Genomic DNA, 16480 nt, shown 5'->3' with positions numbered 1-16480 from the left:
TCTTTCCCCTCTCAGCCTAAACTTATGCCCTCTAGTTCTGGATTTGCCTACCCCAGGGAAAAGACTTTATCTATTTACCTTATCCTTACCCCTCATGATTGTACAAACCTCTGTAAGATCAACCCTCAGCCTCCAACGCTCCAGGGAAAACAGTCCCAGTCTGTTCAGCCTCTCCCTATAGCTCAAGCCCTCCAACCCTGGCAACATCCTTGTAAATGTTTTCTGAACCCTTTCAAGTTTCACAACATCATTCCGATAGGAGGGCAATCAGACCTGCACACGATATTCCAATAGTGGCCTAACCAATGTCCTGTACAGCCGCAACATGACCTCCCAACTCCGTCTGGAGTGCTGCATGCAACTTTGATCCCCTAACTTGAGGAAAGGTATAATTGCATTGAACACAGCTCAGAGACGGTTCACAATCAGTTCCAGAGATAAAAAGTTTGTCTTCTGAAGAGAGATTAGATTACTTACAATGTGCAAACAGGCCCTTCGGCCCAACAAGTCCACACCGACCCGCCGAAGCACACCCACCCAGACCCATTCCCCTGCACCTAACACTATGGGCAATTTAGCATGGCCAATTCACCCTAACCTGCACATCTTTGGACTGTGGGAGAAAACCGGAGCACCCGGAGGAAACCCACGCAGACACGGGGAGAGCATGCAAACTCCACACAGTCAGTCGCCCGAGGCAGGAATTGAACCCGGGTCTCTGGCGCTGTGAGGCAGCAGTGCTAACCACTGAGCCACCGTGCCGCCCACAAATTGAGCAGTTTGGGTCTGTGTTCACTGGAATTTAGAAGAATGAGAGGAGATCTAATTGAGGTCTATAAAATGTTAAAGGGGCTTGACAAAATAGGTGTAGAGGAGATGTTTGCTCTTGTGAGGCTGTCTAGAATAAGAGGTGGGAGTTTTAGGATAAGGAGTGGCAGTTTTTAAACAGGAAGCAGAGGGTGGGATTACTTCTCTCAAAGAGTCAGCAACCTGTGCAATTCGCTCCCACAGATTGCGGTGGATGCAGGGACTTTGAGTAAATTTAAAGAGTAGATAGACAGATTTTTAATTAACAATATGTTTAAAAGTTATGGAGGATGGATTTGAGGCTGTGATGAGGTCAATGGTGATCACATTAAATGGCGGAGTATGGGAGGTGATGGCGTTGTGGTATTATTGCCAGACTACTAAATCCAGAGAGCCAGGTAATGTTTTGGGACCCAGGTGTGAATCTCACCACGGCAGACAATGGAGTTAGAATTCAATAAAAGAAAACAAGTAAGAGTTTAATGGTGACCATGAAACTAACCCTGAGTGTAGGGAAATACCCATTGTGGTCACTAATGCTCTTTAGGAAAGGAAGCTGTCAGACTTTATTGGTCTGGCCTACATGTGACTCCAGATCCACAGCAATGTGGTTGACTCTTAAAAACTAGAGATGGGCAATAAATGCTGGCTAAGCCAGTGACATCCCACTCCCTGTGAATGAATACATAATGCTTGAGGCACTGAATTGCATATTCGTGCTTCTGGTTGTTACGAATAGTCAAAAATGAACATAACCTCAGAAAATTCCTCTTTGTCTATGTAGTGCCTTCATTTAGATTAGATTCCCTACAGTGTGGAAACAGGCCCTTCGGCCCAACAAGTCCACACTGACCCTCTGAAGAGTAACCCACCCAGACCTATTTCCCTCTGACTGATGCACCTAACACTACGGGCAATTTAGCATGGCCAATTCACCCTGACCTGCACATCTTTGGACTGTGGGAGGAAACCCACGCAGACACTGGGAGAATGTGCAAACTCCACACACACAATCGCCCGAGGCTGGAATCGAACCCGGCACCCTGGCGCTTTAAGGCAGCAGTGCTAACCACTGAGCCACCGTGCCGCCCCAATTGTCTTGAGTCACGTGGTTTTTATTCAGTTGTGGGATGTGGGTGTCGCTGGCTGAGCCAACATTTCTTGCCCCGTCCCTAGTTGTCCCCTTGAGAAGGTGGGGGTGAGCTGCCTTCTTGAACCGCTACAGTCCATGTGCTGTAGGTCGACCCACACAATGTCCTTAGGGAGGGATTCCAGGATTTTGACCCAGTGACAGTGAAGGAATGACGATATATTTCCAAAGCACTGAATAGCTTAGAGGGAACTTGCAGGGGGTGGTGTTCCTATGTATCTGCTGCCCTTGTCCTTCTAGATGGAAGTGATCATGGATTTGGAAGATGCTGCCTGAGGATCTTTGCTGAATTTCTGCATTGCATCTTGTAGATTGTACATATTTCTACTGAGTGTCAGAAGTGGAGGGTATGGATGCTTGTGGATGTGGGGCCAATCAAGTGGGGGCTGCTTTGTCCTGGATGGTGTTGAGCTTCTTGAGTGTTGTTGGAGCTGCCCCCATCCAGGCAAGTGGGGAGTATTCCATCACACTCCTGACTTGGACAGTATTTGGAGAGTCAGGAGGTGAGTTACTCACCACAGGATTCCCAGCCTCTGACCTGCTCTTGTAGCCACTTGTAAACACAAGGTGTTTATCTGGTGAGTCTACTTGGGTTTCTCGTCAATGTTATCCCCCAGGATGTTGATAGTGGGGGGATTCAATGAATATCAAGGGGCAGTAGTTAGCTCGTCTCTTATTGGAGATGGTCATTGTCTGGCATTTGTGTGGCACGAATGTGACTTGTCACTTGTCAGCCCAAGCCTAGATATAGTCCAGACCTTGTTACATTTGAGCATGGACTGCTTCAGTATCTGAGGAGTCGTGAATGGTGCTGAACATTGTGCAATCGTTGGTGACCATCCCCACTTCTGACCTTATGATGGAGGGAAGGTCATTGAAGCAGCTGAAGATGGTTGGGCCCAGGACACTACCCTGAGGAACTCCTGCAGAGATGTCCTGGAGCTGAGATAACTGACCTCCAAAAACCAGAACCATCTTCCTATGTGCCAGGTATGACTCTGACCAGTGTAGAGTTTCCCCCCCCGACACCCACTGATTCCAGATTTGCCAGGGCTCCTTGATGCCACACTCGGTTGAATACAGCCTTGATGTCAAGGGCTGTCCCTCTCCCCTCCCCTCTGGAATTCAGCTCTATTGTCCGTGTTTGAACCAAGGCTGGAATGGGGGACGGGTAAACAGCCAGGAGGCTGGAAGAACACAGCAAGCCAGGCAACATCAGGAGGTGTAGAAGTCGACGATTTGGGTATAACCCTTCTTCAAGACTGGGCGTGGATGTGGGGGGGGGGGCTGCAGATAAAAGGTATAGGTGGGGGAGGGTTTTGGATGGGGAGAGGGGCGGGGGGGTGAGGTAGGGAAAAGCGAACACAGGTAGAGGATATGACCTGATTGGTCGATGGGAGGAATGAATCCAGTTGGTGCCTGGAAGGAAGGGTCAATGAGAGGAATGGAATGGAGGGGGAGGGGCTGGGAAGGGATTTGGGGGATGGGGAGGGAGGTTATTTGAAATTGGGGAACTCAATGTTGAGTCCTCCTGGCTGCAGGCTGCCCAGGTGGAAGATGAGGTGATGTTCGTCCGATTTGTAGCCTGATTCGCTGTGGTAATGGAGGAGGCCGAGGATGGTCACGTTGGAATGGGAGAGGGAATTGAAATGGGCGGTGACTGGGAAGTCAGGTTGGCCCCTAAAGGCCAGACTGAGACGCTTGGCGAAATGTGCTCTGAATTTACATTCGGTCTCCCCGATGCAGAGAAAACCACACCAGGAGCACTGGATAAAGTAAACCAGGTTGGAAGAGAGACAGGTGAGCCTCTGTCTCACTTGGAACAACTGCATGGGGTCCTGGATGGAGGTGAGGGTGTGGTGCACTGAGTGGCCCTGGCAGAGCCTGAACTGGGCCTCACTGAGCAGGTTATTGCTGAGCAGATGCTGCTTGATAACACCTTCCATCACTTTACTGATGGTCGAGAGTAAACTGTTGGGGAAATTGGCTAGGGATGGATTTGTCCTGCTTTTTATGAACAAGACATAGTTGGGTACACTTCCCACATTGTCGGGTAGATGCCAGTGTAGTAACTGTACTGGAACAGCCTGGCTCGGGGAGCGGCAGGTTCTGTTGCCCAAGTCTTCAGTCCTGTTGCCGGAATGTTGTCAGGGCCCGTAGTCTTTGCAGTATCCAGTACCTTCAACCATTTCTTGATATCCCGTGGAGTGAATCGAATTGGCTGAAGACTGGTCTCTGTGATGCTGGGGACCACTGGGGGAGGCTGAGATGGATCATCCACTCGGCATTTCTGGCTGAAGATTGCTGTGAAAGTTTCAGCCTTATCTGCTGCCCTGATGGGCTGGGCTCCTCCGTCGCTGAGGATGGGGATATTTGTGGAGCCTCCTCTTCCAGTGAGTTGTTTAATTGTCCACCACCATCCCCGAGTGGATGTGGCAGAGCTGCAGGGCTTGGGTCTGATCTGTTGGTTGTGGGATCACTGAGCTCTGTCGATCCTTTGCTGTTTATGCTGTTTACAGGCAGGAGGCTGGAGGAACACACCATGCCAGGCAGCATCAGGAGGTGGCAAAGTCGACGTTTTGAGTGCTTATGCTGTTTGGCAAGTAGTCCTGTTTGATTGTTTCACTAGGTTGACAACTCATCTTCAGGTATGCCTGGTGCTGCTCCTGGCATACCCTCCTGCACTCTCCATTGAACCCGGGTTGATGCCCTGCCTTGATGGTAATCGATCATAGAACCTGGAACAGTACAGCACAGGAACAGCCCTTCGGCCCACTATGTTGTGTCCAACATGACGCCAAATTAAACTAACCCCTTCTGCCTGCCGTATCCCTTCATTCCTTGTATACTCATGTTTTTATCTAAAAGTCCCTGAAATGCCCCTATTGTATCTGCCTCCACTCCTGGCAGTACATTCCAGACTCCTACCACCCTCTGTGTAAAATCCTTGCCCCTCACATCTCCTTTGGACTTCCCCCTCTCACCTTAAATGCATGCTCCCTAGTTTTACACATTTCAACTCTGGGAGAAAGATTCTGACCATCAACCCGATCTATGCATCTCATAATTTCTTGGACTTTTATCAAGTTTCCCCTCAGTCTCTGCCACAGAACCTCCACACCCTTCTCTATAGTGTGGTGACCAGAATTGAACGCAATACTCTAAGTGTGGCTTAATCAAAGTCCCTTACAGAGCTGCATCCCGACTCTTGTACTCAATTCCCTGACCAATAAAGGCAAGCATGCTACATGTCTTCTTTCCCACCCACCTACTGACATGGCCACTTTCAGGGAACTATGGACTTGAACCCCAAGATCCCTCTGTACATCAATGCTGGTCAGGGTCCTGCCATTAACTGTATACTTTTCCTTAACATATGATCTCCCAAAGTGCAGCACCTCACACTTATCCGGACTAACCTCCATCTACCATTTCTCTGTCCATATCTACAATTGATCTACATCACACTGTATCCTTTGACAACTTTCTGCACTGTCCACAACTCCACCCATCTTTGTATCGTGCAAACTTGCTAACCCATCCATTTACATTTTCATCTAAGTCGTTTATATTTATCACAAGCAGCAGAGGTCCCAGTATGGATCCCTACGGAACACCACTAATCACAGACCTCCGGCCTGAAAAGCACTCATCCACCACTGCCCTCTGCCTTCTATGGGCAAGCCAATTCTGAATCTATGTGGCCACGTCATGGTGGACCCCATGCACCTTAATCTTCTGGATGAGCCTGCCATGGTGGACAATGCTCTAAAGCCTTACTGAAATCCAATACTAATGGTTGAGTGGGGGATATGTCGGACCATGAGGTTGGAGATTGTGCTGGAGTACAATTCTGCTGGAAGTGTCAATGGTCAGACTGGGTGCTGAGAGGGTCGGACAGCAATGGGCGATAAATTGCCCACTGTGTCTTGAGGACCTTGATGGCTGGGGAAGGTGCCGTTGATGTTTCCTGTTGCGTTGCTACAGTGATTGAGTGGGAACAGCTCCGAGCCTGCACCTGTATCTGTACATAGGCTTTGGCAATGCGGTATGGTCATAAGATTATGTCACAAGACTGAGCACAAGATTAGGCCAAGTTAAGGTCAACAAAGAAACACCATTCCCATTTGGTGATTGTACAAGGACTAGCTGACACAGATGTAAGGCTTCAAGTTAGAGATACAGGAGGGTTGTGTCTCTGACAGAGTGGTCTGGAGGTCCGAGGGCCTGCTGGAAGTGAGGCCAATGAATGATGTTGAAATGAAACTGGAATATCACGTCTGGGTTACAGAGATAGAGCAGGGGAATGGAACTGAATGGACTGCTGTCCAGAGATCGTGCGTCCTTTCAATGACTGTACCCACCTGGAGGTTCCTGTGTATTGTCTCAAACAATCCTGCTTCACAATCACAATACCTTGGGTATTTTCCATTCATTCATGGGATGTGAGCATTGCTGGTTCAACCAACATTTATTGCCCAGGGTTAAAGACCTACATTGCTGTGGGTCTGGAGTCACATGTAGGCCAGACTGGGTAAGGATGGTAGATTTCCTTCCCTAAAGGATATTAGCGAACCAGTTATAGAGTCATAGCACTGAAACAGACCGTTCAGTCCAATTTGTCCAAGTTTCCCAAACTCAACTAGTCTCATTTGCCTGCATTTGGCCCACACCCCTCCAAACTTTCCCTAATCATGTACCTGTCCAAATGTCTTTTAAATGTTGTAACTGTACCTGTATCTGCACTTTTATCATCATTAGACTAGTTTTTAATTCCAGATTTTTATTGAATTCAAATTCCACTCACTGCCCTGGTGGGATTTGAGCTTCTGTTCCCAAGACTTTAGCTGGTCTGTGCTCGTGGTCCAGTTACAATAATACTCGACCATTGTCCGATATAATCTGTTTGTTTTTTTAATCAGTGGTAGATTCAAGGAGTGTGCATGTGAGAACGGTTTTCTTGACAAATGTTTGCTGCTGGTCACAGATTAATCTGAGAGATTAATCTCCAAATCCCATAGTCACCAGGAGAATCCAGGAGGAAGTGGGAGCCTTTCTTAGGGATATATCCGGCAGGGCTGTGGGGAGTGGGATGGGCGGAGGGCAGCTGAGCTTGGTCAGTGGGCAGGGGGAAGGTGTAAAATATTCAAGGTGTCTTCTCCCAGTGCAGCTCCCCCGTACTGAGACACCTCCATCGAATTGGGGAGCTGCCTCTTCTCTCCCTCTGGCTTGAACGTAATAAATAGGAACGATGGAGGCCCTTCAGCCCCTCAAACCTGCCCCATCATTCAATACGATGTCGGTTCATTTGGGCTTGGCCCCATTTGTCTGCCCCACTGCTGCTCACCCACCACGGAAAACAAAAAAAGACTCACGACACCCTTGTCAATCTGAAATCTAACTCTGTCTTGAGGGTGTTCCAGCCTCAAGTCGGGTTGTGAGGAGAGAATTCCATTGATGCATGACCCTCTGAGTGGAGAAATTCCTCCTTAAATTTGAGACCCCCTTATTCTGAATCCATAACGCCTAGTTCCAGACCCTCTCCCCTCCAGGATGGACAAACATCGCGGAGTCACAGTGCAGAACGAGACCATTCGTCCCATTGACCTGGTACTAGCTCCCCAAGTGAGTTGGCTCAGTGCCACTCTCCTCCCTTTTTCAATAACCCTGACATGTTGCAGATTTCAGACTGCAGTCCAGTTCTGTTTTGGACAGCCTTGGGTTGAATGTGCTTCCCTTACACCCTTGGGTATTGTAATCCCAACCCTGACCACTCCCTCCATGGAGAGTTGCTCTGTCACTACTGCTCCTGTTACCAATGTCTTGAAGTCCCAGTCCTGCCGGCCTTGATTCTTACTCTCGTTCTTGTAAATGTCTTTCCCTGTAAAACCAACTCGCCTCAGCCCTGGAAGTAGCCCAGGGCACATGCTCTGCACTGCCTGTGGTGCTCCTGAGTCTCCCCTTTGAAAAGGGGCCAGGGTCTCCACTGAGACAGAGATAAGGAGGAATTTGTTCTCTCAGTGGGTGGTGAATCTGTGGAATTCTGGAGCACAGAGAGCTGTCACGGCAGTCTCACTCAGGCTGAGACAGGCAGATTGTTAATCCGTCAGGGAATCCGGGGTCAGGGGGGTAAAGGCAGGAAAGTGGAGTTGAGGGTCAGCTGATTGAATGGGCATTCTGGGTCAGTGGTGCTGGGAGAGCAAAGCAGTTCAGGCAGCGGAGAAACCGACCTTTCGGGCAAAAGCCCTTCATCGGATTGAATGGGCAGCGTGGACTCAGTGGGCTGAATGGGCTACATCTGCTGCTACATTTTGCTGAGAGTCTGTGGTGTGCGCTGAAGAATAAACTTGAGTCAGGAGGAATACTGCCACCATCAGCCCACCTCCCAGAAACCCGGAGAGAAGTGTAAAATCGAGAAAAGAGTACTGGCACTCGACTTGTTTTTTTTTTGCACATGTCCTTGAGAGAGTGCTGCTCGCTGGGGTTCCTGACGTCAGCAGCTAGGTTGTGACTGCTAAATCCAGCCAGGAACACTGGCTGCGTCAGCTCCAGAGAATCAAAGCAGAACATCAAGACAGTGTCTCCCTCTCTCTCCTTCCTCAGCCTCGCTCCCATTCCTGTCAGGGTGACAGGCAGCTGCCAGGCTTTCTGGACATCTAACAGTAAATATTTATCTGAAGCGGTCTGTCTTTGACCTACCTGCACACTGTGGAGCAGGATGCACCATTTGTTGGTGACGACACACTGTTTACGTCAGCACCCTTCCCTGAGATACTGTGTTATTTGCTGGTGGTTTCTCGGTAAAGTTCACTACCAGGGTCCCTTTTCAAAGGCACAGCGGTGTATTCCTAATGTTGCTGGATGACTAATCCAGAGACCTGGACTAATAATCACAGAGGCAAAGGTTCAAATCCCACTGCAGGAGCTGAATGGCTGCTATGTTTTAAGGTTTTATTAATGATGGTCTGTCTCAGTTGCGAAGTGGAAAGATCTTCCCCATTAAACCCTCTATACATTTAAAGGTTTCGGTCAGTTTATTGTTTGTCTCTCATGTTTCTGTTCTTGCGAAGTCGTTTCTGTCTCTTTCTCAGTGGTAAAGGGAGTGACTGAGAATTCTCAGCCCACCTTGCTCGCAACCTCTCCCCACTGAGGGTGACTCCGTGCCACACAGATCATTGGAAAAGTTACCCACTTGTCGATTTACTCCCGAAAGACATACTTGAAATCGAGGACACAACAGCTTGCTTCACTGTTACAAAAACACAAACAAGGAACAAGGGTAGGCCACTCAGCCCTTCGATCCTGCTTCCCCATTCAATAAGAATGTGGCTGGTCTGATTTTAACCTCAGCTCTACATCTCCGCTCTCGGTCATCAAGAATCTATCTCCCTCTGCCTTAGAAATGTTTAAAGATTCTAAATCTCATAATCTTCTGAGGGGAGAAGCATGTTCTCATGCTTGTGTTAAACGTTTGAATTCTTATTCTTAAACCCTGACCCCACTGGTTCTAGTTTTCCTCGCAAGAGGAAATATCCTTTCCACATCCACCCAGTCCAGTCCTCTCAGGATCTTATATGTTTTAATTAAGTTGCGTTTGACTCTTAGAAACAGGCCCAGCCTGTCTAGCCTTTCCTCATAAGGCAATCATAGAATCTCAACAGTAGGGAAGCAGGCCATTCCACATTGAATCCACAAGGATCCTCTGAAGAGCATCCTACCCAGACACACTCCATCCCTGTAACCCTGCAGCTCACCCATCTAGCCTGCACCTCCCTGAACACTATGGGTAATTTCCCATGGTCAGTCCACCTATCCTGCCCATCTTTGGACTGTGGGAGGGAACCCATGCAGACATGAGGGGCATGGATAGGGTAAACAGGCAAAGTCTTTTCCCTGGGGCGGGGGAGTCCAGAACTAGAGGGCATAGGTTTAGGGTGAGAGGGGAAAGATATAAAAGAGACCTAAGGGGCAACTTTTTCACACAGAGGGTGGTACATGTATGGACTGAGCTGCCGGAGGAAGTGATGGAGGCTGGTACAATTACAGCATTTAAAAGGCATCTGGATGGGTATATGAATAGGAAGGGTTTAGAGGGATATGGGTCAGGTGCTGGCAGGTGTGACGAGATTGGGTTGGGATATCTGGTCAGCATGGATGAGTTGGACCGAAGGGTCTGTTTCCATGCTGTACATCTCTATGACTGACTGCTTACAGATGAGAATAAGTGACTAACTCATCTTTGTTCTGCTTTGCTTCCAGTTACAGGAGGAAACTCACTCGGCATGTTGCTGCATGTTGGTGTCATCAGAAGACAATGGTCAACTCTTCTGTCGGGTCAGTGCTGGGGTGCTGTGGTCAGTGAGGGAAGGGGGCTTCACAATCAGGGACACTGTTTGGCAGGGTCAAACATGAGGTCGTCATTGACGTCAGTGCCAGCCATGGGTCTCCCTCCCACTGACTCAGAAAGGTCTTGGATTGGAAGGGGCAATTCCAGGTTTGTTGACCTATCTTCTAGCTCCCTCTATAGGGTTGATCGAGTGCTGCCCACTGCCATCTCTTGTGATATTGAACCCCTGCTCCTGCAAGTCTTTATTGTATATTCCAATCAAGCTGTTCAGCGATGTCCCACCTATACACTCGCACAGATGGGACCTGGACCTGGGTGTTCCTGGTTCAGAGGTAGGGGCACTGCCAGTGAGTCCCCCCAATGGTCTTTGATGCTGAAGTGTGTGTTGACATTGTGTGAAATGGCAGTGGGTCCACCATTGATTGCCATGTACCTTACTGGTCACTGCAGCTTCAAACTGATGGAGGCAACCACAGGGGAGATAATACAGGAAAGGATTGTTTTCTTTGTTGACAGTGTATGGATAGCATAGAAATGTAGAAATTAGCAGCAGCAGTAGGCCATTCGGCCCTTCAAGCCTGCTCAACCATTCAATATGATCATGGCTGACCATCCAACAGATTCTGGATCAGTGGTGCTGGAAGAGCACAGCAGTTCAGGCAGCATCCGAGGAGCTTTGAAATCGACGTTTCGGGCAAAAGCCCTTCATCAGGAATAAAGCTTTATTCCTGATGAAGGGCTTTTGCCCGAAACGTCGATTTCGAAGCTCCTTGGATGCTGCCTGAACTGCTGTGCTCTTCCAGCACCACTGATCCAGAATCTGGTTTCCAGCATCTGCAGTCATTGTTTTTACCTCATCCAACAGAGTCCCCTGTTCCCACTTTCTCTCCCATTCCCTTTGATTTCTTCAGCCCTAAGACCTAATGTCTTGAAAACATTCAATGTTTTGGTCTCAATTGATTTCTGTGGCAGAGAATTTCCCAGGCTCCCCACTCTCTGGGTGAAGACATTTCACCTCATCTCAGTTTGAAATACCCTAGCCCGTGCCTTACACTGTAACCACTGGCTTCACTGGCTAGGCCAGCAGTTATTGCCCGTCCCTAGTTGCCCCTTGAGAAGGTGGGGGTGAGCTGCCTTCTTGAACCGCTGCAGTCCATGTGCTGTAGGTAGACCCACACAATGTCCTTAGGGAGGGGATTCCAGGATTTTGACACAGTGACAGTGAAGGAACGGCGATATATTTTCAAGTCAGGATGGGGAGTGACTCGGAGGGGAACTTGCAGGGGGTGGTGTTCCCATGTATCTGCTGCCCCTTGTCCTTCTAGATGGAAGGTGGATTTGGAAGATGCTGTCTGAGGAGCCTTGCTGAATTGGCCCCATGAAAGGAAGTTACCTGGACTTCAGAATGTTGGTGATGAGGAAAGATTGGAAAGACTGGAATAATTTCTGTTGGGATCACAGTGGGTTGAAGGGAGAGCTGATTGTAGGGAATAAATTGATGGTGGATTTGGAGAGAGTGAGTAGTAAGGTAAAATTCTGCTTTGTGGAGGGGTACCAATCAAAAGCATGGAGCGTTTGTAGGACAGAAATGGTTTAATTGGTAATCGAGGGGAATCTATTTCATTCACTGAGGATCTGGAGGGTGGTGTTAGGGCAGAAAACATCACCACCTTTTAAAAATGTTTGAACACATGGTTAAAGTGCAAGAACATGATTGGCTACACACTCAAAGCCAGATAGTGAGATTAGATGCATAGCTCATTGTAGGTCAGCATGAACATGATGGGCCAAATGGCCACCTTCTTTGCTATAACTATAAAGATTCACTTATTTCTCCTCTTCATTGTGTGGAATTCGACCCAATTGGATTGATGGACGACGGGGAGAGTTCATTCAGATGGCTCACCTGGAGCCAGTCTCTATCACTACATCAGATCACTGAAGACACAGTCCCTGGGCTTTGGTACGGAGCTGTTATGGGGAGCCAGTCAAAGTACAAATTAACTGTCACAGCTTCAGCACCACAACAGCCACTGCGACAGGGTGTGGAGCATCTCAAATTGATCTGATGTTTTAAAAAGCACTTTTGAAATACAATATTTCCAGAGAATCTGATCACATCTGCCATCAGGAACAATGCAACCACCAAACCCACTTCAGAGGAATCATTTGGCAAAACAGTGCTGTCCCTGTCCTGGGAGTGTTTGGTGGGGACAGTGCAGAGTGAGCTTTACTCTGTATCTAACCCAGTGCTGTCCCTGTCCTGGGAGTGTTTGGTGGGGACAGTGTGGAGGGAGCTTTACTCTGTATCTAATCCTGTCCTGTCCCCATCCTGGGAGTGTTTGGTGGGGGCCATACCAAAAGAGTTTTACTCTATGTCTAACCCCTTGCTGTCCCTGTCCTGGAAGTGTTTGGTGGGGAGAGTGTAGAGAGAGTTTTACTTTGATTCTAACCCTGTGCTGGCCCTGTCCTGGGAGTGTTTGTTGGGGACAGTGTAGACAGAGCTTTACTTTGTGTCTAACCCTGTGCTGTCCCTGTCCTGGGAGTGTTTGATATGGACAGTGTAGAGAGAGTTTTACTCTGTATCTAATCTGTGCTGTCCCTGTCCTGGGAGTGTTTGATATGGACAGTGTAGAGAGAGTTTTACTCTGTATCTAATCTGTGCTGTCCCTGTCCTGGGAGTGTTTGTTGGGGACAGTGTAGAGAGAGTTTTACTCTGTATCTAATCTGTGCTGTCCCTGTCCTGGGAGTGTTTGTTGGGGACAGTGTAGAGAGAGTTTTACTCTGTATCTAATCTGTGCTGTCCCTGTCCTGGGAGTGTTTGTTGGGGACAGTGTAGAGAGAGTTTTACTCTGTATCTAATCTGTGCTGTCCCTGTCCTGGGAGTGTTTGTTGGGGACAGTGTAGAGAGAGTTTTACTCTGTATCTAATCTGTGCTGTCCCTGTCCTGGGAGTGTTTGTTGGGGACAGTGTAGAGAGAGTTTTACTCTGTATCTAATCTGTGCTGTCCCTGTCCTGGGAGTGTTTGATGGGGACAGTGTAGAGGGAGCTTTACTCTGTATCTAATCTGTGCTGTCCCTGTCCTGGGAGTGTTTGTTGGGGACAGTGTAGACAGAGCTTTACTTTGTGTCTAAACATTTGCTGTCCCTGTCCTGGGATTCGATCACTGACTTCGATGTCAGCGCAATGTACAATTCCCCAGTAGCAAACCTTCATCATCAAGAGCTGTTGCTATGACAATTCTTTCCATGTTGCAAGGTTAATTTATAATGAGTCCTTGCTGTCTGACTGAAGGAGCTGTGAAGTTGAATTGGAAATGCTTTAATCAGTTCTGAGCGAGGTACTTTATTAGTTCCTTTAGCGGAAGGCACACTCCAATCAGTGTAGTGCTCTTACAATGAATAGAGTCATTAACATTCTTCTGATAAAGTGCTCCTTATTCAATGTGATAGAATATTCGACTGAAGGCCAACATCTCAATAAAGCCCCACAGTTCAACACATGCAGATCTTCCAGCTTCCTGCTTATTCATTATCCTGGTGCCATTCTGTTCTTAGTGGTATTTATAGCTCACTATGAGGGGTACACTGTCTTGGAAGATTCAACACAGTGGCCCTGAAAAGGCAAATGGATGACTACCTTGAAGGGAAACATTTTGGTGAGCTGTGAGAATGAATAGCTGGGATCCGAGCACTGATCTCTGCCATTTGGAAACAAATTGGTTAATTCCTACTCTTTGTTTAAAGAGGCACAGGGACAAGCAGCAAACCTGACTCACTGATATCCTTTTGGGAAGGAAATCTGCCATCCTAACCCAGTCTGGCCTGCATGTGACTCCAGACCCAAAGCAATGGGGTTAACTCAACCACCCTCTGAAATGCCTGAGCAAGCTGCCCTTTCAAGGGGCAATTAGGGATGGACAACAAACACTGGACATGCCAGCGATGCCCGATGCCACATGCTGTGATTTAACCCACCATCAGGAAAGCTATTTGTGTTTGGTTTTACACATCACCGACTGTCTTGGAATTGATTGAACATGAAGTTTCAGATCCCCACCATCAGCTGGGTCAGAAACATTCTCCTCAAATCCCATCCAGTCCTGAAAATAATTTCCTTAAATCGATGGATTGGCTTCTCTGCTCAGAAATAAAAATTCTTTCTGTCTACATTATTCTTTTATACACCTCCACTCGTAAAGAGTAGGCCATTCAGCCCCTCGGGCCTCTGCTGCCATTCAATAAGATCATGGCTGATATGGTAGTGGCCACAACTGCACTCTTCTACCTTTTCCCCATAACCTTTGCCCAGGGTGGGGGGATCTGAGCTACAGGGAGAGGCTGAACAGGCTGGGGCTGTTTTCCCTGGAGCGTCGGAGACTGAGGGGTGACCTTATAGAGGTTTACAAAATTATGAGGGGCATGGATAGGGTAAATAGACAAAGTCTTTTCCCTGGGGTCAGGGAGTCCAGAACTAGAGGGCATAGGTTTAGGGTGAGAGGGAAAAGATATAAAAGGAACCTGAGGGGCATCGTTTTCACACAGAGGGTGGTACATGTATGGAATGAGCTGCCAGACGAAGTGATGGAGGCTGGTACAATTACAGCATTTAAGAGGCATCTGGATGGGTATATGAATGGGAAGGGTTTAGGGGGATATGGGCCAAACACTGGCAAATGGGACTAGTTTAGGATATCTGATCGGCATGGACGAGTTGGTCCGAAGGGTCTGTTTCCAAGCTGTACGTGTTTATGACAATGACTCTAATTCCACTTTCCTTTCTGCTGTCCGTAACTCTTCAATCCATTACTAATTGAAAATCTGTTTATCTCCTCCTCAAATTCACTCAATGTCCCTGCAACCACTGCACTCTGGGGGAGTGAATTCTATAGATTCACCACCTTTTGAGGGAACTAATTCCTCCTCTTCTCTAACAATTACTTCTCTCAAAACAGAAGTATAGAGTCTCTTGAGCAGTGAGACAATATGGACAGAGCCCTGAAATAGGAAGGGTGCGGTAACAATACTGGGGCTGTACTACAGGCCTCCCAACAGTGAGTGTGAGACAGAGGTACAAATATGTGAACAGATTATGGAAAGATGTGAGAGCAACAGGGTGGTGGTGATAGGAGATTTTAATTTTCCCAACATTGATTGGGATTCGCTTAGTGTTAGAGGATTGGATGGAGCAGAATTGGAAAGGAGCATCCAGGAGGGTTTTCTAGAGCAGTGTGTAATTAGTCCAACTTGGGAAGGGGCCACACTGGACCTGGTGTTGGGGAATGAGCCCGGCCAGGTGAGTGAAGTTTCAGTATGGGATTACTTTGGGAATAGTGATCACAATTCCGTAAGTTTTAGAATACTCATGGACAAAGACGAGAGTGGTCCTAAAGGAAGAGTGTTCAACTGGGGGAAAGGCCAACTCTACCAAAATTCGGCAGGAGCTGGGGAATGTGGATTGGGAGCAGCTATTGGAAGGGAAATCCACATTTGATATGTGGGAGGCTTTTAAAGAGAGTGCAGGACAGACATGTGCCTGTGAAAATGAGGGATAGAAATGGTAAGATTAGGAAACCAGGTGAAATCTCACAGGTGAAATTGTGAGACTAGCTACGAGGAAAAGGAAGCGTACATAAGGTCTAGGCGACTGAAGACAGATGAAGCTTTGGAAGAATATTGGGAAAGTAGGACCAATCTGAAACAAGGAATTAAGAGGGCTAAACGGGGACATGAGATAGCATCAAGAAAACAGAAAACCCCAAAGCCTTTTATTCATAGATAAGAACCAAGAGAGTAACTAGAGAAAGGGTTGGCCCACTCAAGGACAAAGGAGGGAAGTTATGCATGGAGCCCGAGAAAATGGGTGAGATTCTTAATGAACGCTTTGCATCGGTGTTCACCGAGGAGAGGGACATGGCGGATGTTGAGGTTAGGGATAGGTGCTTGATTACTCCAGGTCAAGTTGGCATAAGGAGGGAGGAAGTGTTGTGTGCCCTAAAAGTCCCCAGTCCCCAAGTCTGGATGGGATCTATCCCAGGTTACTAAGGAAAGCGAGAGACGAAATGCATCCTTGAACACGGGGAGGTCCCAGAGGACTGGAGAATTACTAATGTTGTCCCCTTGTTTAAGAAAAGCAGGGATAATCCAGGTAATTGCAGACCTGTGAGCCTGACGTCA

The 16480-nt window shown here is 47.9% G+C and overlaps 1 protein-coding gene across 4 annotated transcripts in view; it reads left to right on the top strand.

Moving 5' to 3' along the window:
- The window catches only part of pde2a (phosphodiesterase 2A), a 541714-nt gene that overhangs the window by 352993 nt on the left and 172241 nt on the right, over positions 1–16480 (top strand). For all 4 annotated transcript variants that reach the window (XM_087988442.1, XM_087988444.1, XM_087988443.1 and 1 more), the window contains one exon: positions 10217–10291. In XM_087988442.1, coding sequence (XP_087844568.1) covers positions 10217–10291 — 75 coding nt within the window. The remainder of the gene's footprint in view (positions 1–10216; positions 10292–16480) is intronic.

Source organism: Chiloscyllium plagiosum, unplaced genomic scaffold, assembly GCF_037043375.1.
Source record: "Chiloscyllium plagiosum isolate Xiang-an unplaced genomic scaffold, Cpla_swu_hap1 HiC_scaffold_6, whole genome shotgun sequence".
In the NCBI taxonomy this organism is placed as follows: domain Eukaryota; kingdom Metazoa; phylum Chordata; class Chondrichthyes; order Orectolobiformes; family Hemiscylliidae; genus Chiloscyllium; species Chiloscyllium plagiosum.
This window is presented reverse-complemented; position numbering and strand designations above follow the sequence as displayed.